This window comes from Natator depressus, chromosome 11 (assembly GCF_965152275.1).
Source record: "Natator depressus isolate rNatDep1 chromosome 11, rNatDep2.hap1, whole genome shotgun sequence".
NCBI lineage: Eukaryota > Metazoa > Chordata > Testudines > Cheloniidae > Natator > Natator depressus.
In genome coordinates this window covers 16,559,911-16,582,525 of record NC_134244.1, presented here as the reverse complement: position 1 = coordinate 16,582,525, position 22,615 = coordinate 16,559,911, and the positions used below count along the sequence as shown (strand labels likewise).

The 22,615-nt window shown below is 41.8% G+C and overlaps 1 protein-coding gene across 1 annotated transcript in view; it reads left to right on the top strand.

Moving 5' to 3' along the window:
- The first annotated feature begins 1,046 nt into the window (after nucleotides 1–1,046).
- DPP10 (dipeptidyl peptidase like 10) overlaps nucleotides 1,047–22,615 on the top strand; it is an 860,783-nt gene continuing 839,214 nt past the window's right edge. Inside the window, exon 1 of the mRNA XM_074967232.1 lies at nucleotides 1,047–1,345. Coding sequence (XP_074823333.1) covers nucleotides 1,286–1,345 — 60 coding nt within the window. The 5' untranslated portion in view covers nucleotides 1,047–1,285. The remainder of the gene's footprint in view (nucleotides 1,346–22,615) is intronic.

Sequence of the window (22,615 nt, the reverse complement as noted above, 5' to 3'; positions counted from 1 at the left end):
ACCCCTTTGCTGCGATTCCTATGGGGGGAAAGGGGACTTGACAAGGATTAGACTGTTGGAGTGCAGAGCCTATTGGCTCACCAATATTGCCACATTGTTTCCTTGTACTCCCTATCTGTTTGTATCCATCTGTGCTCTCTTGTCTTATGCTTAGATTGAGAGATCTTTGGGGCGGGGACCATATTTTTGTTTTGTCTGTTCAGCCTCTGGCACAATGGGGCATAATCCATAAGTAGGGCTCCTATGAACTATGATAATACAAATAAGAAAAGGAGTACTTGTGGCACCTTAGAGACTAGCAAATATATTTGAGCATAAGCTTTCGTGAGCTACAGCTCACTTCATTGGATGCATTCAGTGGAAAACCAAATAAATACAAATACAAATAAAGTTCTGTCTCAGCATCCATTGGGTTTGTCATAAAACCTAGGGTGGGTCCCCTGGGAGCAATCTCTTATTTAGTTGTTGGTCCTTTTCAGAAATGTGGAGGGGATATTTTCAGGACATGACACAATCCAATAGCCCAAGAAAAGTTCTTTGGCAAGAAGGGAGCTAGCAAAGTCCAGCCTGAGTTCCTTTTCTCCTGATTTAGAGGAATAATATTTTCTTGTTTCTCCCTTTCAGGCTCTACAGCCATGGGCACATCCCAGGAAACTGGGAAGAGGAACATGCTATATTGGCATAGTGTGTGCATGTGACACTGATGTACACAATCTGGCATCTGTGATATCTGATGATGTTTGTGTCACTCTTGCAGCAATGGGAAAGCAGTAGAATCAACGGAAACAAACCCACACAGAAAAAGGGTGAAGCATGCGAAAAATAATCCCTGTAATAAATACTCAGAAGAACATAAACTTTTTGAAACTATCTTATTGAATTGGGTGGGAGGGGGATTTTTCAGTGCCCCATTAAGCAACGGACCTGCAATTAATCTGGCGTGCTTTCTCTGGTATTCAGCCCTTTCAGAGAGAATGGGAGCCAAGATCATTGGCTGAGCTGTGTAGCTGTCACATTCTCAGTGCTGGAAAGGTTCAGTGGAAGTGAATCGAAGCAGTATTTTAGCTTGCTATTGCACATCGCCAGGAGTGCCGAGGGTGATGAACGGAATGAATACTCTGAAGCTAAGTACGATACCAACTCTCTCAGTCTAGAGTAAGAAACACTCCTGCAGCAGCCGCAGCAGCACTACCACCAGCAGCAAAGTCTGCTAGAGAAAAGAACTGATTTCTAGCCATCCATGCCAACTCCTTGTGGGATTGTGCGCTATCCAGGGTGCTGAAACATGAACCAAACAGCAACTGTGTCCCATCATATCAAGTGTCAGTCATCTAAGCCAATCAAGGTAGGGGCAACATTTCTTTCTTTTATTCCCCTGTTGTGTAGCATGTACATTGTAATTCCATATATTTAACACACCTTAATGTGTATGCTGGGTTTGCTACCAATAGAGCGTCTTTGGATTGGGTTTGGAAGGAAGGTTGAATCAGAGTTAAGAATTTGTGTATAGGAAGCTGCATAAGGATTTTAATGGGAGAACATAGTAGTGAATATAGTACTACAGGGTCATTTATCATTGGTAGTTTTAATCTTAGTGTCTGAGAATCTTGGTATAATGCAGAAAGTTTCCAAAACTTGGGGCGAGTTTGCACTATCATCTGGTCAGTGGTGAAAGAAATTACAGAAGACTATACAAGCTATTGAAAAGCGCAAACCAGCACCCTGAAATTACTATGCATCTGGCAACTGTGTCTGATGATTTGCCACCTTTTATATCCTTTAACTAAAACATAAAAACCCCAGAGGCATTAAAGTTGCAGCAGAGATAATGAACATTTGTTGATTAATTGATCTTAAGGTCCAAATCCATTTTTTACAAATGGTTTGTTAAGTGAAACCCAGATGTATATTCATGTGAAAGTTTCTCATGTTAATTTCTCTGGTTAATTGAAAATATGTTGTTCTGGAAGATCTTACTTTATTTTTTGATTCTTTACTGCATGGGAGGGTCAAAGGCTGTGGTGCGATGATCTAGAAGTGCAGTATAATCTTGAGGTTTTATTAATCATTGTATCATTCTTCAACCAATTCTGACTGGCATGGGGCTAATAGTTCATTCACATTGTTAACTTATCTGGTTCCTACTTTGGTTCTTTTCATCGTGCGTTGTTACTGCACGTGTGTATGTATTGTAGTTCTGGTAAACGATGGGCATTTCTGATGGCAATAATCCGCTAGATTTTTTGCCATCTTCTTCCCCCTCTTCTGTCAAAGCCTTGTTTTTTACACAGGGGTAAAGTTTTCTATTAATGCAAAATGACTTGCCAGCTGAAGTTCTAGTCTCTTTAATAAGGAAAAAGTAACCCCTAAATATACTTGTATGCAGTAAAAATGATCTCTATAAATATAAGTGATTTTTCCTGGAATAATATAATATAATGTCCCTGTGTTTGGCTATTTTTCTCAGTTCTGTTCTAGAGAGAAAGTACCACAAGAGGAAATTTTGCATCAGTTATTTTTTTTCCACAGATTAATGTGGAAATCTGCAAAAAGTACAATGCAATACTTCTTTTTTCACATAACGCAAAACTGTGCAGTGCTAACTGGGGTGCAAACTAATTCTAAGTGGCATGACAAAATCTAGTTCTTTACTCTGTATAATGGAAAAAGTTGGGAATTTATTTATTTTTAAAAAGGAATGTCTGAAAGACCTATATTAGAAAATTATCAGCTAGGTTTTCTACAGTTAATTGCTGGAAGTAAAAACTGTAACCTTTTGAGTAACTGAGAGAGGAGGGAATAACAGGTATATATCTACTATGTCATTTTATCTATAGGCTACAATTAATAGAGTACAGAGAATAATGCAAACTATATGTAGACAGGGAGGGGTTGGGGACTGACCTCTGTTCTTAATGACTAGTCATGCAATTCATAATGGTATTTGTCAACCATAAATGACCAGGTTTTTTTCATGCTTAAATGTTCAAGGTCACAAAAATGATGAATTGCAGTTGCCTTGGCCCACTTCAAAGCATGCAAGTGTATATAATATTAAATCACTTCAAATCATTTCATACTCTGCAGGTCTAGCACTGAGAATAATAAGGGAACAGAGTGTACCGTGCAGTAATGGTACTTGCACTGTAAAGTATTCCTACATTATATTTGACATAACTTATACTTATTTTTCACTGACAGCAACACTTCCTAAATTCATTTGATTGGACTTTTTAAACCAAAACAAAAAATGTTGATACACGACTAAAAAACAAGTCAGTATTCTTCAAAAGGAGAGAGAACATGATTCAGAGTCTTCTAGACATCTTTCATTATGCAACAAACATAGCATTACTGATACCATAAGTTAAACTATATTTCATTTTTCTGCTCATTATTTAGTGTCAGGTGTAAGATGTGCCTTAGAAAAGCTAAGCCAGTGGTTACTACATGGTAAGGGAAATATGATGTTGAAAAATTAGTAACAGACCTATTGTAGAATGCCCTATCACTGAAAGCTATATGTGAAATAAGCAGTAGAATTCACAGTGAATATTACTAACTATATTTTGACAAGTAGCATGGAAAATATTGGTAGAGAAATTGTAAAATCGAAGGAGAACATGTAAAAGCATAAGTTAACGCCTCTTGTTGTTTTGTCTATATAAAATAGTTCTTTGTTTTCTCTATTTGTGGTGTTCTTTATGCTTCTCTCTGACACACAGGCCCTTTACATCTCTGCTCACTCCTTGCTACACTTAGTATGATGATACCATCATATGTTTGTATGGAGTAGATATTTCTTGTGCTGCTAATGGAACCCGAAATTCTGAATTCACACACACAAATACACAGAATGACCCACTTGTCCAGTAAACTGAGTCTTGGACACTTTCTGTTATCACTGACGTAATTCCTGTCCTAATTAGAAGTTCTGAAACTCCCATTGCATTCTATCCAGTGCAGCAGACTGCATGGCAAACAGTGACATGTTGAGTTATTTTGGGTCTTCACATTTTAACCATTGATGTATTGTGTACAGTAGAAACGAGCTATCAAAAGAACAGCAGAAAAATAGTTTGAAAAGGGCAGCAGAATACACAGGAGTATGATGAATAGTTTTTCTCAGTAAAGTTTGACTGAAAATAGCTGGGGTTTAGTGAGTTAAATACTGAGGCTACTGCTGCTGCAGGTGAACGTGATGAATAGTTGACTTGTACGTGTATGATTTCTTCATGCACCAATAAGCTTTTGTTTAATATAGACTCATGCGGGCTGAGTCTCATTTCAGCAAAGCCCTTTTACATCTTTCTTGGGATGTTAATGTGCCTCTAACTGGGTGCAAATTACAGCTACACCCATTTTCACTGGTCCCTTACACTGCCAGAGCAATGTTACCTGAGTGTATGTGAGAAACAGATCCATGACGTCCAAATGGTTTCAGGGACATATGGCCATGTTAACATATGAAATCCAATTGTAGCGCAAAGTAGAAAAGAACAAAGATACCAAAACCCTTCAGTTTACCTAGGATCAAATGCAAAATGTATTAATAAAATATTTTTAAACTTCTAATCCTTTTTATAGCTTTTCTGAAGCGATTGCAAATCTTACTACCATGCTAGCAGTATTATGAATAATGATCTTTCACTCTGAGATCTGTAGCAAATATTTTTAGGGTCTAGCAGTGAACAAAGTCCCCCCTTTCTCTCCCCTCCCCCCGAGGGCAATTATCCTGTTTTTATTCTTTACACTCTTGGCCCATCTTGTCAACACTGCAAGTAAAATAGATCCCATAGCAGAATCACACTGCTATAGTGTACTAATAGCAAAATAAAAAAAATTTGCCACCAAGAAAATAAAAAGCAAATAATAATTTAATAGGTTTGAAAAAAATATTGAATTATCATGACTGACCAAACTCCCTATGTCATGGTTCCTCCCCCACTCTGAACTCTAGGGTACAGATGTGGGGACCTGCATGAAAAACCTCCTAAGCTTATCTTTACCAGCTTAGGTCAAAACTTCCCCAAGGTAAAAAATATTCCACCCTTTGTCCTTGGATTGGCCGCTACCACCAAACTAATACTGGTTACTGGGGAAGAGCTGTTTGGACACGTCTTTCCCCCCAAAATACTTCCCAAAACCTTGCACCCCACTTTCTGGACAAGGTTTGGTAAAAAGCCTCACCAATTTGCCTAGGTGACTACAGACCCAGACCCTTGGATCCTAAGAACAATGAACAATCCTCCCAACACTTGCACCCCCCCTTTCCTGGGAAATGTTGGATAAAAAGCCTCACCAATTTGCATAGGTGACTACAGACCCAAACCCTTGGATCTGAGAACAATGAAAAAGCATTCAGTTTTCTTACAAGAAGGCTTTTAATAAAAATAGAAGTAATTAGAAATAAGAAATCCCCCCTGTAAAATCAGGATGGTAGATACCTTACAGGGTAATTAGATTCAAAACATAGAGAACCCCTCTAGGCAAAACCTTAAGTTACAAAAAAGATACACAGACAGAAATAGTTATTCTATTCAGCACAATTCTTTTCTCAGCCATTTAAAGATATCATAATCTAACACGTACCTAGCTAGATTACTTACTAAAAGTTCTCAGACTCCATTCCTGGTCTATCCCCGGCAAAGACAGAATATAGACAGACACACAGACCCTTTGTTTCTCTCCCTCCTCCCAGCTTTTGAAAGTATCTTGTCTCCTCATTGGTCATTTTGGTCAGGTGCCAGCGAGGTTACCTTTAGCTTCTTAACCCTTTACAGGTGAGAGGAGATTTCCTCTGGCCAGGAGGGATTTTAAAGGGGTTTACCCTTCCCTTTATATTTATGACACCCTATCACCATAAAAAACCAAAAATCTATATGAAAATTACAGGTACTGAAGAGCAGGAATGCTTGCTTCTCACGTCTCTCCACAGGCAGGTCTATACTGTGCGCTTCAGAAGAAAGGAATTAAGCTAACATTTCTGCAGTTCTCAACTTTCTTTAATGACATAGACTTTCCAATAGATCATGCCCCTTGACCTTTATAAGCCCGTTTCTGGATCAGATTATGGGTGGGTCATATAGAAAGGGCAACTGAGTGGCATTTCAGGAACACATGGTCTCTGTGTAAGGCATGGTGTACTGCAACATATCGTCCATATGTTCTTCTCCTTTACCCCGACCTTCATCCATTTTTACATTGTAAGATCTATGCGGTAGGGATGGATAAACATATGTTTAGCCAGTGCCTAGCACTTTGTAGGATCTACCTCATCTTAAACAAATAAAAAGTAATATCAACCATTCTTTAATAATTTGACTGCTCCTTAAGGAAATAATAAAGCCTTTTTTTTGTGTTCAAGGTCCATTGTTGTAGTTGCAAAACACACATTAGGTGTCTTACCTGAAAGTAGTTTGAGGGATGCATTTTTAAAGGGGCTTCTCTCAGTCCTCCAGAACTGGGTATACAGTTTTCCATCCACAACAAATCGGATTTGTACAGGAAAATTGCATCTTCTGTCAAATCAAGGACATAATCCTGCAGACTCTTACACACACAAATCTTCATTGCTCAAGTGAGTACTGACTTCACTGAGAATGCTCATATGAGTAAGGATTATTTGCTTTGGTAATAGTTTGCAGCTTTGAGGTCCGGGTAGATAGATGCTTAAATACATAATTTGTGTAGACAAATTAGATTTTTTTCCACACATGCAAAAATAATTGCACCTGCGCCTATATAGATTGCTTAGAAAACTAATCTCTTATAGGTTTCAGAGTAGCAGCTGTGTTAGTCTGTATTCGCAAAAAGAAAAGGAGGACTTGTGGCTAACCAATGTATTTGAGCATAAGCTTTCGTGAGCTACAGCTCACTTCTGTGTAAACTGAGAATAGCACTATTGAAGACATTATGCTTGATTTGAAAGACCAGGTTCCCAACTGATAATCAATGATTGTTCCATTCTGAATTGTCCTGGACAGTATGTAACAAAAATATCACACGTCACTATTATGGGAAATGGCATTTAATGGGAAAGCTATCTATGGCAGCGTAATAATGCAAGAAGAAAAATGTTGTGCATTTAGTACTTTAATAGGCTTGTGTAGACTTACTATATATGTTTTATTTTGTCCCAACAGCAGTCTGATGCCATATCATTGTTTTCAGCATAAGATATTTAGAGTATTTCCACACATTGAATTATATTGCTCAGTTCCTGTTGTCCATTGAAGCATTGTACAGAGGTGATAGTGGAATGTGTGAGGTATGTTAATAATGTGAGACATGTCAAACATATGCTTTTGGAACTGGCCACCTAGGAACAGAAGCTTAAAGAAAGAAAAAAAACATTATTTTTTTTTACAGCCACTTGTCATTAATCCATGAGTTGAAGGCTTGTAATATACACATAAATAAATTATACACTTTGTGCATGTTTATCTAATCCACCGGTATTTGACTCTTCTATAAAAAGACAGTACCTACAAAAATGGTAATCTAGCCATGTCAGATTGAAGAAGGGTAATGAACAATTAGGAGGATTAGGTGCATGTAGATGAAAGAGGTAAATTGGGGTGGGACATAATATGAATGTTTTGGGTTTTACTCCCTAAATGCATATTGGATTCCATTGCCACCACACCATGTACAGTCACATTTGTACCCACCTTCACTTTTGGTTTACGCCAGTGTGCTTATTTGTATTTTATAAAACAAAAATACCAAGCAATGCACACACGTGCTTACAGTGAACATGACATAACAGTCAACTTCTGTGAGCTGGAATTTTCTAGATGAAAATGCTAAGACTTTGACAACCGCATGTAATTCTTCCATTTCCACAGCTTGCTCATATTACATTTCTATACCATCTTGTCCTTCCTGCCGACAGTCTGCAGCTCTTCCTTTGAAAGAGCAGCCCCATCTTAGTCAGAAGGTGCACATTTACCTGCATGCTTACAGAGAAAGAGCTTAAGGAAGGAAACCAATTTTAAATATAAAGAATTTTTTCCTTCCAAACTGTTTAAAAGTAGCTACTCTGTTATCTAGCTAACATCAAGATCAGTTTTATTGCGGTGATTCTGACTGATGCCAGGTGGAAGAGAAACAGGTAGTTAAAAAGGAATGAGAGTTGAAAAGAAATAAGAGAAACTAGAAAAGAGTTGGACAAAAAATAGAAAAAAATGCTAAACATATCTTTATTTTATACTGTAAGAAATGGTTTCGTATCAGCACTTTCTCGTTTCAGTTCCGCAGTATACCTGCACAGTGATTGTATAACACTTTTCAGGAACAAAAGTGGAATTGTGCACAAGTAATTCCTAATGGTGAAATGAAACCTTGAAAAATCAGTTTTGTGAGCTGTCATTCATAGTCAAGTGGCTATATGTGTTTGCAATGGATCACACTTCATTAGAAATCTTAATATTGATCCATCAACTCAGGACTTTCCATTTTTAATTTCACCTTCTTTTTATAAAAAGATATAAATCTCTTTGTGTGTGTGTGAGATATGCTTCATATTTGCCGATGCTTAAGCATGTATATTTATGCATTTACCTATATACACTATAATGCATTTGCCATTCATAACTTCTAAATGAATGACCTTTTTGAGAAAGAAATCATTGTAAAGTATGTATAAACAAATCTATAGGAAAGTTATAATAAACTGTACTTACTGTTAGGTTAGCAGTTTCCTGGATTGTAATCGTAAGTATTTGCCTGCTAAAAGAGAGATGGTTTTTGAGGCAGTGTAAAATATGGGTCTATGGATGTTAGATAAAGTTTTCCCTAAAGAATGTTAAAGAGTGAGCAGTTTAATCTATTCTGGTCTTTAATCTTAAAACCATTGTGTTAAACAAATTTTACAAGAAAGTAACGCCCATTTTCTTCAGCATCAGAGCCTGAAATTTAACATGTCGAGATTAATTTCTTGGTATCTTATGGGTAAACTGTAAGTTGTTTTGGAGACTAATAAGAACAACTTGCTTTTATAGATACTGCCTTTCATGTGAGCATATCAAATGCTCTTATAAATGTTAAACTTCACAACATCTCCCGGCGGGGAGGTAGAGTTATTCCCATTTGACAGATAGCTCTTCCGCAGAGACTGTGGTTTGGTCTACACTACAGACTTATTTCAGTATAACGATGTCGCTCAGGGGGATGGAAAATCCACACCCTCAGGGTAGCGTTACCAGGCATCTGGTTTTTGACCGGAATGCCCAGTTGAAAAGGGACTTTGGTGGCTTCAGTCAGCACAGTTGACCGGGCTACTAAAAATCCGTTTGGCCTCAGCGGCCGGCTCCACACTGCTCCCGGCATATCCCTCTGGCTCCTAAGTGCATGGGTGGCCAGGAGAGCTCCGTGCTCTGCTCCTGCCCACGGTGCAGGTGCCACCCCGCGTGGCGGCTCCGCAGCTCCCATTGGCCAGGTACCACAGCCAATGGGAGCTGCAGGGGCAGTGCCTGTGGACGGGGGAAGTGCGCAAAGCCCCTTGGCCACCCATGTGCCTAGGAGCCAGAGGGACATTTCTGCTTCCTGGGAGCTGCCTGAGGTAAGCGCTGCCTGGAGCCCGCACCCCGAACCCCTTTCCATACCTGAACCCCCTGTCCCAGCCTTGAGACCCCTCCCACACTCAAACTTCCTCCCAGAGCCTGCATCCCTTCCTGAACCCCAACCCTCTGCCCCAGCCCTGAGCCCCCTCCCACACTCTGAACCCCCCAGCCCCACCCTGAAGCCCCCTCCTGCACTCCAAACCCTGCACTCCCAAAGTCCATCCACAGCCCCAACCCAGAGCACGCAGCCTCAACCCGAGCCCTCACCCCCTCCTGCATCCCCTGTCCCATCCTGGTGAAAATGAGCGAGTGAGCAAGGGTGGGGGAGAGCAAGTGACGAAGGGACCGGGGGTTGGAGTGAGGCCTCAGAATGGCTGGGGCCGCAGGAAGGGGCAGGGCAGGGGGTGGGGGATGTTCAGTTTTCTGCAATCAGAAAGTTGGCAACCCTACCTCAGGGATGCAGTTATACGGAGATAACCCCTAGTGTAAACCCTGCTATGTCGACAGGAGGGCTTCTCCCATGAACCATAGCTACTGCCCCTCAGGGAGGTGAAATACCTAGGTTGATGGGACAAGCTCTCCTGTTGGCATAGGTAGCATCTTCACTGAGCACTACAACAATGCAGCTGTGCTTCTGCAGCATGGTATGTGTAGATACGCTCGAAGTCTTCCTGTGTGGGTGGACAGTGCCTAGCACACTGTAGGCACTAGAAGAATTCAAAGAAATTATAACAAATAATTATAATATAGTTATTATTGGGACCCAGTGTAGTCTGGTGGATGGAGCTCTGGATGGACTGTCTGAGTTTTATTATTTATTATTATTTGTATTACTGTGGCTTCTAGGAGCCCCAGTCAAGGAGCTGGAGCCCCCAAGACAGATTAAAAAGATGGTTCGAGCTCCAAAGAGCTTACAGTCTAAAGGCATGTCTACACTTACAGCACGGCAGCTGCACCGCTGCAGTGCATGTGATGAAGATGCTTTACACTGATGGGAGAGAGTTCTCCCGTTGGCATAAACACCACCTCATGAGCGGCATAAGCTATGTTGGAGGGAGAAGCTCTCCTGCTGACATGGTGCTGTGCGCTCGAGCACTTATGTGGGTGTAACTTGTGTCACTCAGGGGGACAGAATATTCATAAGTTTTGCCAACATAGGTGGTAGTGTAGACATAGCCTTAGTAGAAGCTGAGAGACAATGGATGTTTACAGGCAGACAGATAGGGGAGTAAAAGGAAACTAAGAGACAGTATTGGTCAACATGATAGGCAGTTTTGAAGATGTTTACAAGGAGCAACTCTCAAATCTGAGGGGCAGCCTGGTAAAAAAGCACAAAGGTGGTTGTCTAAAAATTTAACAAGTGGGTGATGGAGCCTGGCATCATGGGCCAATCAAAGACAGGAGCTGACATTTCAACAATGAATGGGAGACGATAGGTAGAATGGGGACAGGAAGAAGGTCCCATTTTATTTTGTCAATTTTCTCCTGGAAGAAATTGTTGAGATCCTGTGCAGGGGAGGGTTTTGAGGAGTGAGTCAAAGGTGGTGAAAATGCATCTGGGATTCAGTGAAGTTGGAGAAATTGTTTAGCTAGGAAGATGGCAGAACTGAAGGATGAAAGAACAAATTTGTAGCATGGGAAGTCAACGTGGTCAGAGGATTTCCACCAGAGATTGTCTGCAGTGCAAGCGCAGGAGCAGAGGAAGTGGATGTTGGTGGTAAGTCCGTCATGGGGGTTGGCAGAGTGCACTTTGTGATGGGAGTGGGGGACAAAAGAGTTAAGGGTGCAGAAAAGAGAAGAATGGAGAGAATCAACAATTATATCAATGGAAGAAAGAGAAAAGAAGGCAGTGAATGAGGGCAGAAAGCAGACGAGAAGTGATCGATGCTGGTGAACTGGAAGTCATGGAAAAACTGAGTGACAGGGCAAGTGGGGCTAACAGAGAGAACAGTGATGGTCGGAGAGGGGGGACTTAGCAACAAAGAGATCAGAGAGAGAGCGCAGCAATTGGTGAAGGCCAAGTCAAGTGGACAGCCCTTTTGGTGAGCGGGAGAGCTGAACCAGGGCTTCTGAGTGAATGAGGAAGTGAGAGCAAGGAAATGTGCTGCTAATGGGTTGGATGGATCATCAGCATGGAAGCTGAAGTAACCAAGGATGAGCATGGAAGATTGTGAGGAGTTGAAGAGAGAGAACCAGCAGTCAAAGTCAGAGAGGAAGCTGATGGGGAAGAGTTGGGTGGATGGTAGATGATCGCAACATGAAGTGGGAGAGGGGAGGAGAGTCAGATGCAGAGCTGTTCAAAAGGGGAGAAAGATAGGGAAGGGGGAGGTGGCAGGGTTGGTGGTGTCAGGAACTGGAGAGGAGAAGGCCTCCAACCCCACCCTTTTCTGATCCAGGGTGGGGAGTGTGCGAGGAGAGGCCTCCGTAAGAGAGTGCAGCTGCAGAAGCAGCATCAGACGAAGGGATGCAAGTCTGTGTGAGCGCCAGAAGCTGGAGGGAGAGAGAGATGAACAGGTTGTGAATGACTGTGATCTTTTTAGAGATGGAGTGGGCATCCCAGGGACAGCAAGAGAAGGGGAGGGAGAGGAGTTAAGGAAGGGGGTGGTCATCAGGTGTGGAATGGTGACCTGAAAGGGGCAGAGAGGTGGTGGGGGTGGATGTTGGGAAATGGATAGGGTGGGAATGAAGGGAGGGCTGAGATTGGGGCAAATGTTATCAGGGGTGATCAGGAGGATGTGGGACATACACTTGTAGGACAAGGGCGGGATCCATGTGGAGAGGGAAAGAGAAGCAAATAGAGGTGATGGGACCTGTAAAAGGGTGAGGGTAACCAGGAAGGAGAGAGAGAGACCCAGAGAAGAGAAGTGGGTGAGTGAGAGCTATGGATGAATGTCAGATGGACAAGATTACAACCCCATCCCTGCAAACCCACCACTAAAGGAAAGGTCTGCTCATAGCCCTGGCACTGGGTCTGAGCTGGCTGGGAAGTGTCCTCTGATACAGGCAGAGCCTCCAGTCATGCTCCCCATTGGCGGTGAGGGGAAAGGGCCAGGCTGTGATGTGCTACTGACCAGTTCTGTGATCTTGGACAAGTTATTTTGTGTTTTTGTGCCTATGTTTCCCAATCTGTAAAACAGAGTTAATGATATTTGCCTTCTTTTTTAAAGCACTGTTTTTGGAGATCTGTGGTTGTACAGCACTATATAACCAGACGACTTTTCTAAATATGAATAAATCTGCCTCTTTGTGTCCAAAATATTTATTAAAAAACTGTGTTTGTATGCATCAGATGATGTGGGTGGGCAGGGGTTAAATACCGGTTTCTTCATTTTCATATAATTCACTGTTTGGAATATTGGGGTGCAATCCAGACCTGTGGGTATGTGTGTCATTGCCTGCCCTGTAGCCTGGGTGCCTTAAATGCTCTGCTGCTGTCCTCACAACCTGGACCCAAACTGCCAGCAGACAAGCATGCATTGAACATCTGTGATAAGCAGCTCTGACTCAGCACTGATTCCAGCTGCCGTCATGTTATATCCCAGACACACTCTGATATACACCAGCTCTGCTTACACCAGGCAAGATGACCCCAATACCTTGATGTCCCAGATTTTCCCCAAATCACATGCTCTACAATGCCCAGCCCTTTCCTAGACCATTCAGGGGTTCGTGTTCTCCTTTAAAGAGACAAACTTTATCACTTTCACAGGAATTAACAAACATTTTAATTCAAACACAGCACTGGATTGGTTTTGATTAAAAGTAAAACAAGTTTATTAACAAACGGAGACAGGATTTTAAGTGAGTTAAAATATAAAGGTTAGAAACAAAAGTAGGAATATGCTTCGAAGTCTAAAACTTAACGCGAGCCAGTTACAATATTTGCCTAAGCAGGTTTCTCAACTATAAGCAGTTTTCAGAGGTTTCAACCCCATTGGTTGAAGGACCCATCTTTCTGCAATCTCAAGAACTCTGGCCTCTTTATCCCTAAAGTGATGGATAACGTAGGTGTTCTCTGCCCCTCCCTTTATAGATCAGTAAACCTTTGAAAAGTATATCTCTAAAAGTTCATTGACCCTGCTTCAAAAAGGGTCAGCACCTTCTGAGGGTGCTGTCTCCATCTCCTGTCAAGATTAAGTGATCATCTTTCCCCACCTGTTCTTCTAATGGCTTTGTTTACCTTGCATATAAATATGTCTACATTGTCTCTGCCTGATGACCAGGCTGGTTAGACAAGCAAAATACACAGTCCTTTGTGATCAGGACATGCAGATTCCACAACTATCTCGTGAGCTTTGGTGGTTCTGTTTACTACATAAGTAAACTGCAGTCCCATTGTCACTGGTCAACTGTGCTTCATTTGTATTCAAGATTGGGCACACCTGTTTCTACTTCATTCATATACAGACTTTAAAACATAATATCAGAGAACATCCATGACTCCATATAGGGTATTCATACATATATGTCACAATGATATTAATCCCCAGTGTGTTATTAGTTTTCCAGTCATATATTACATGACACATTTTAGTTACAGATCATGACACCAATGAATTGGAGGACAATGGTCTAGCCAGCTGAAACTCACTGCTAAATACCAGGGAGCCACTTGCCCTCTGGCCTAAGGATGCTCTTAGGGTCACAAATACCTTATTGCGGTACTGTGGAATATGACAAGGCAAACAACTAAGGTAAATGCTGTATTTTTATACCAATACATTTTGGCTTAGGTCGTCAGGAGGTTTAACAGGATGCAACATCAGTTAGGTCTTTAGAGCTGTGCCCATTTACCTCCATCCTCCCTTATTTACAGTGGCTACAAAAATATGTATACAGTAACTAAATACAGCTAGATCCCTTGATTCATGTGCCACGGTACAATACGTAGGATTGATGATGATAATAATGATTCTGTCTGTCACAATGGGCAATATATTACACTTTGCCTGTGATAACGCTATTCTGACCAAAGCAATGACACTTGCCTCTGTTGAATGAAAATGATTGGTGAAAACACTGACAAAGTTAATGCATACTCAAGCAATAACTAATGCATACTTTTTTGCAGTCAAACTACAAGACCCACTTAGACAGTGAACATGAGTTTAGTCACACATTGATGCCAGTGACTGTGCAATGTTTTATTATTTTTGAAAAATAAATGCTTTGGAAACATAAAGAGGAGAAATAATTTAGCTAGTCTTTGTTGAAGTTGAGCTGTATATACAGTAGTGATTAATACTGAAACCCAGTGGCAGTGTGTAGGCGGAAATACTTATTCATTTTCTTTATAAGGATCCATAGTTTTAAAGCTTATTCTAAAATGTTTTAATTGATGGAGTTTGTAAAAAATGTACTTAAAAAATACTTGCTGGGAAGATGTCTCATCCATCCCTCATACATTTTCTGCAAAACCTCTGACACATTTATACATAAAAGTAGCCAGACCTGTAGTAATCCATAAACATCTCTGTTCAGAATTGCTGAAAATTCTGATATTAGCACAATTTTGGACAAATCCAGAATTAAAGTTATTCTGTGATCAAGAGTTTAAACTCTTGTCATTTACAATAGCTAATCTTCAGAGATGCTTAATTGTTTGCGGTGTGGGGAAAGCTGATGATATTAAATTCTAGGGCTGCATTTAAGTTTTCCAGTTTTCTACTACTTGAGAATTGCAGAATCTCTAAACCATGACATTTGTTTTTACATTTGTATAACTAAGGTAATTTTTGGTAATGAAACATCAGAGTCCCATTGTTTTCTTTAAAAAGTTGGGGTGAGGGTGGGAGGTGGGGAGAGAAACACTTTTCCTTCCCTGGAATCTTACTTAGCCTGCCAATTTTACTTTATTTTTAATGCTCCAACTGTGATCTCTTGCTCAATCACAATGCTGCTTTCCACCAGCAGCCTATTAATTCCTTGATAATTGGACAGCCTTGATTACTGCACCAGAAAAAAAGGCCCCCTACAGGGTGACAGCATCACAATACTGTACAGCTGCACCCTGCAACACATACTGTGCTCATGTTCACCTACATACTTGATGTCCTAGTGAGGAACACAGTTTTCTGGGAACACACACTGCAGCAAACTGTACATTCTCACTCTGGAAGAGGCCAACTTATTCATCATAAAGATTGGGTTGTTGCAGAAGCACAAAAGAACATTCTGTCTCTCTCATGCTCTCTCTCAAACACACATGCTAGTTCTGTGTCTGAAAGATGTGGATCTGACAGACTGGACGGGGTAAGACACAATTCACAATAATCCTTCCTTCTCTTGAGATTTAAAAACTCTCCACGTCTAGGGTTGCCAACTTTCTAATTGCACAAAACCCAACACCCTTCCCTGCCCCTTCTCTGAGGCCCCACCCCTGCTCACTCCATCTACCCTCCCTCTGTTGCTCGCTCTCCCCCACCCTCACTCACTTTCACCAGGCTGGAGCCAAGGGTGTGGGCTCTGGTTGGGGGTGCGGGCTCTGGGGTTGGGCAAGGGATGAAGGGTTGGGGTGAGGGAGAGGGCTGTTGCGGGGGGAGCATGGGCCTGGGCTGGGGGTGCGTGCTCTGGATGGGGCTAGAAATTAGAGGTTCAGGGTGCGGGAGAGGGTTCTGAGGTGGGGCCAAGGAGTTGAGAGTGCGGGAGGGGATGCGGGCTCCAGCTGGGGGTGTGAGCTCTGGGGTGAGGCTGGGGATGAGGGGTTTGGGATGCAGGAGGGGATTCTGGGTTGGGGATGAGGAGTTCGGAGTGCAGGAGGGGGGGCGGGCTCTGGCTGGGGGTGTGGGCTCTGGGGTGAGGCCGGGAATGAGGGGTTTGGGGTGCAGGAGGGGACTCCAGGCTGGGGCAGGGGGGTTGGTATGTGGAAGGGGTGAAGGTGTGGGATCCGGGAGGGAGTTTGGGTGTTGGAGGGGACTCTGGGCTGGGGCAGGGGATTGGGTTGCAGGATGGAGTGCAGGGTCCCGGCTGCGCTTACCACGGCTCCCAGGAATTGGCAGCCAGGTCCCTGCAACCCCTAGGTCACAGTTCCCGGTCAATGTGAGCTGCGGAGCTGGCAGCAAGAGCGGGGGCAATGCACGGAGCCTTCCTGGCCACCCATGTGCCTAGGGGCCGCAAGGACTGTGTAGCCACTTCCAGGAGCCCCTGCTGCACTGGCAACTGGACTTTTAACGGTCCCTTTTCGACTGAGCGTTCCGGTTGAAAACTGGATGCCTGGCAACCCTACCGCCATCATGTATTTTGCAAGAGCTCCTCTAGAGAGACTGTGATGTCTTAGCTAATTAAAACTGTTGCTGAGCAGGCTATACTGAATCCATTCACTGGAATCCAATCACCTCATTGCTCTAAACAAGCAGACAAGTACGAATAAACAGAGCATTTTGAAAATTTTCTGATGCAAAATGCAGGTTAGTCAATAGTGAAACTTTCCGCAGGAATGTGTTGATATCAGCAAAAAATCATTGAGGAAAAAAATCATAGCAAAGCATTGTGAACTCTTATTTCATATTATAATATTTATTCTGTAAAATAAAATTTCAAAATGCTTTTCTCAATGTTTTTATAAATAATATAATATAAAATAAAGTCAAAGTCTGAATGAAATATTTTGATTGTATCAAAATGGAACATTTCAACTCACCAGAAATTTTTTTTTTTTTTTGAAAATTTTGTTTTGTGGGAAATTTCAAATGTTCTGTTTTTGTTCTGATTTGGAATGGAAACATATTTACATTTTTTGCAGTTTTATGTGGAATGGAAATTGAGTTTCCACTAGCCACACTGATGACCCTGTCCAAAGTGACATCACATATAGGGCTAAAATAGAAGCCTACAGTTATAGAACAAAATGTTCATTTAGCAGGCAGCAGCACCACAGGAGAGGCCTACCTTGTATGCAAGATGGCCATCAGGTATTTGATCTATGGATGGACAACACTTAGACCCTTCTTCCATCTCCTCCTACATAGCTGATACGTGAGGACAGCAACAATGAAACAAAAGAACGCCTGTCAAATATTGAAGCCTTTCATTTCTCTCATGCCCAGTGTGAAAAAGTTGTTTGCCAGAGACACGGAAATAGGGCAGGCAAAAGAACCATCAAGCTGGAAATCATTAACAAAGAATTAAAAAGGAAACTTTGTTTCTAAAGGAAAAAAGCTAAAGAATCTGGGACACAGAAGTAGTGTTGTTAGCATTGTGGTTGGGCCCAGGAGAACAGAGGACATGAAGGTAAAACATTTTGCAGAAAAGCTGCTAAAAGATGACAGGATCATTTCAGAGACTTATTCCCATAGTGGAAAGAGCTGACTACCTGTCTGCACTGAAACCTCCTCCAGAAGGATTGCAAGAACCCTCCTCTTTTGCTGCCTGAATTTTCATGATAAGGAAGATATCAAGTCCCCACAACTTGCAGTCACATTAAAATCAAAAGGAATTGAGGGTGCTCAGTACCTCATAGGTGCTGGTTAGTAGCTTGTAGGATCGGGCCCTCAGTTTGTTGAAGATGCCAGATTAATTTCAGTTCAGCTAGAGAAATATAACAACAACTTGAAAGAGTGCATAATTTTGGCATCACTGAAATCTGTAATAGAGAGGTCTTTGATCTCTCTTGTTTACCCTTGCTTCAAAAATAGAACAAATGTCACTTTCCTGGGCAAGGCTGAGTTGTACTCTGAGAAATCCATAGTATAACATGTGTTCTGCTTATGATGATCATATGTATACTGTGTATTATCCCTAAATGAAACACATTCAATAAGATAATATTTTAAACCTTTCGCATTGTTAGTGCCTAGCATTGCAGTGTGGCCTCTTGTGCCAAATTAGGAAATAAATAGTGGGGACAAATTCTGGTCTCTCACTGGTGAAACTGTAGTGACTTCAACCACAGCTGGTGTTCCCCTTAAACAGCACCTGGTGGCAAAAGAAGACGTAATCCACTCTTCCACTCCTGTAAGAAGCATCCTGCTTGGAGCAAGAAAATGAAGCCAGCATAGAAACCTGCAAGATATAGGGCTAATGTGCATCAAAAGGCAGTACAAGTTTAGAGAGGGCATAGAAACAATTACTAAACTTTATCCAAAGTTTGTCTGTCTGTCTGTCGATTTGGGGATGAACCAAGGGTGAGGCTAATTGATTTTTGTAGTGACAGGTTTTCCCATTCCTGATATGAATATGTTTGGACAAGTTCTATGATTGCCATCTCTGCTTCCAAATGCTGAAAGGAACCAAATCCCCAAAGCTTTTGAGGTTTGCCTATCACTCACACTTTACCCCATAAGGAAATCATGGTCCGTCTCTGTGTGTGTGTGTGTGTGAGAGAGAGACTCTCCAAATCCTTGTAATGAAATGCAGAATAGTGTGTGTGTGTGTGAGAGAGAGACTCTCCAAATCCTTGTAATGAAATGCAGAATAGTGTGTGTGTGTGTGTGTGTGTGTGTGTGTGTGAGACTCTCCAAATCCTTGTAATGAAATGCAGAATAGTGTGTGTGTGTGAGACTCTCCAAATCCTTGTAATGAAATGCAGAATAGTCTATCAAATCTATATCTTAACCTTGTTCCCCTGTGAGGTCAAAAGGAAATTGCTGTGCCTCTGCATTTGTCCCGTGTGGGATCTATTTCTTTCAGATCCTTATAAAGTTCCTATTTTTTTCCTCCGAATCCAAACCCATTAAAGTATTTTAGAAGCTTGGAAATGACTGAGTAAAGGCGTTCTTGCTTTAATTTATACACACATCAATAATTATTTAGTTGACCCTTGGACCAGTGGGAGCAAGGCCAGAAAAGGGAATCAGAACCTTTGGGTAAACTGGTGTGTTACCATGGAGAAAGTCACCACTTTTCATCTTTTCACATAACCAAAATGGTAAGAATGATCATTTAACTATAAAGAAGGAGAGGCCATTTTTTATTCGTCTTGAACTTGTTCTGTGGAGTTAGAGAAGCCTTTTCAACAGAATTTATTCCTCTTAGTTTCAGTAATTAATTATCAACACTCTGCATGTTAGCTTTCCTTAAGAGGTTAGATTTTTCTGATAGCTCTGGGGAAAATTCTCGCCCCCATTGAAGTGCCAGGCTCAAATTACAATAGAAATGCATTTCTCCATTGAAAGGAGGAAAGAGGTAAAAGGCAGCAAAGGGCTTTCACAGGAGGGATTCAGCACCCCTTTTTGTGCTGCTGTGTAGAGCTAAGTACAAGGTCTGTGTATCTCCTTATGGGGGTGAGTGTAGGCCAAGGAATGGATCCACAGCCATAAAGGCATTCATGGTACTCCTTCCCATACACTGTCATATCAGATGTGCCCCAGCTGCATTGGTTCTTTAGCCCTGCATATGAATTGTGAAGGAGGATTCCACCTTGGCCTAGCTTCTGTGTAGTTCTTGTTGGCCAAGGCTCCTTACTCACAGGGCCAGATTTTGTCCCTCTGGGCATTACCTCCCCAAATTTTTTGTTTTCTGCTTCATGCGCTTCCACTGCAGTAGTCAGATAAACACCTGGGCAAGAAAAATAAGAAGTAGTATTCTTGAAGGCTGGAAACTATTATCATATTACAACTCTTATTGCAGCTCTGTGGGAGTGTTCTGGCAATCTTAGCAAGCTGGGCCCAGATCTGTCATTCAAATTCTATTTATATTGTATTTCTTGGGGATTAAAAAGTAAAAATCTCAAATTCTTGTTAAGATGGGTACATTTTCTCTTAATCATATAACAGTTCAATGGACACTATTTATGACTTTGGATGCTACACCAGTGCCAAGAAACCATGGAGCTTGGCTGTCTGGCAGTCTGACCTTTTGGCAATGAGGTGGGGCTGTGTTGTGGGGGGTAGTGTAATATGAGCTGATGCTGTGCTTTAATTTTTGCAATTCAGGGATTTACTGCAGTCTACAACCAGAAAAGAGCACTTAGCGCAGTTGGCTCGGGATAAAGTAAGGCACTTTTATTAAGAAAGATAGGGAAAAGTCAGGAGAACAGAGGGAAAATGATCAGGAACAGTCAGCATGGATTCACCAAGGGAAGGTCATGCCTGACTAATCTAATCGCCTTTTATGATGAGATTACTGGTTCTGTGGATGAAGGGAAAGCAGTGGATGTATTGTTTCTTGACTTTAGCAAAGCTTTTGACACGGTCTCCCACAGTATTCTTGTCAGCAAGTTAAGGAAGTATGGGCTGGATGAATGCACTATAAGGTGGGTAGAAAGCTGGCTAGATTGTCGGGCTCAACGGGTAGTGATCAATGGCTCCATGTCTAGTTGGCAGCCGGTGTCAAGTGGAGTGCCCCAGGGGTCGGTCCTGGGGCCGGTTTTGTTCAATATCTTCATAAATGATCTGGAGGATGGTGTGGATTGCACTCTCAGCAAATTTGCGGATGATACTAAACTGGGAGGAGTGGTAGATACGCTGGAGGGGAGGGATAGGATACAGAAGGACCTAGACAAATTGGAGGATTGGGCCAAAAGAAATCTGATGAGGTTCAATAAGGATAAGTGCAGGGTCCTGCACTTAGGATGGAAGAATCCAATGCACCGCTACAGACTAGGGACCGAATGGCTAGGCAGCAGTTCTGCAGAAAAGGATCTAGGGGTGACAGTGGACGAGAAGCTGGATATGAGTCAACAGTGTGCCCTTGTTGCCAAGAAGGCCAATGGCATTTTGGGATGTATAAGTAGGGGCATAGCGAGCAGATCGAGGGACGTGATCGTTCCCCTCTATTCGACACTGGTGAGGCCTCATCTGGAGTACTGTGTCCAGTTTTGGGCCCCACACTACAAGAAGGATGTGGATAAATTGGAGAGAGTCCAGCGAAGGGCAACAAAAATGATTAGGGGTCTAGAGCACATGACTTATGAAGAGAGGCTGAGGGAGCTGGGATTGTTTAGTCTGCAGAAGAGAAGAATGAGGGGGGATTTGATAGCTGCTTTCAACTACCTGAAAGGGGGCTCCAAAGAGGATGGCTCTAGACTGTTCTCAATGGTAGCAGATGACAGAACGAGGAGTAATGGTCTCAAGTTGCAATGGGGGAGGTTTAGATTGGATATTAGGAAAAACTTTTTCACTAAGAGGGTGGTGAAACACTGGAATGCGTTACCTAGGGAGGTGGTAGAATCTCCTTCCTTAGAGGTTTTTAAGGTCAGGCTTGACAAAGCCCTGGCTGGGATGATTTAACTGGGAATTGGTCCTGCTTCGAGCAGGGGGTTGGACTAGATGACCTTCTGGGGTCCCTTCCAACCCTGATATTCTATGATTCTATGATTCTATGAAAAGATTGAACTAGTTACAGCAGGAGGAGGAAAAAATAAGTAAGTGTAACAACCATGCATAATTCCTCAGTTTCCTCTGCAACATTATAAGAGATGTGTTTGTTGAAAAAAGATCATATTCCCCTCAAAATGATATAGGACCTGATCCTGCTCACATTGGAGACAGCTGAATCTGTAGCTCTTCACTTTGCGCCGAGTGAATAAATCAAAAATGAATATTTTATCCAATTAATTTCCATGAACACTCTTGCCTTAAGAATCAAGCTGGGGTTGGAAAAATCCCATTTTTAAAATTCAGTGGATGCAAATAGAATGCTTTCTGTGAACATAAGTGCCAGTGAAATTTGACTGTAGGAACATTTGTGGAGGAAAAACTCAAAAGCCAAACAAAAGCAACTTTGAGTGAATATTTGATATTCACTCTATACATTTCCCTAACTCTGAATGTTCATTTCTCTTCAGTTGTTGTATGGGTCTGTAGAGGAATCAGTTAACTTACTTGCATCCCTAATTTAGTCACATTTCTTGAAGATAACACATCACATTACTAATGATGTTTTAAAATCTAAGAACTTCAGTAGTGTTCTAATTCTGAGTAGCACATACATTATTAAGTATTAGGGATTGTTTTAAGTTAAAAGTGGCCATTGATTTTGGGTCCTTTTGTTACTAGTGCTCAACGTGAGCACCTGATTTGGCTTGATTTTAAAACATGCTAACACCCAAACCTCCATTTTAAAAAACGTTTTTAAAAGGCTAGGCAGCCTTTCACTGATCATATTCATCT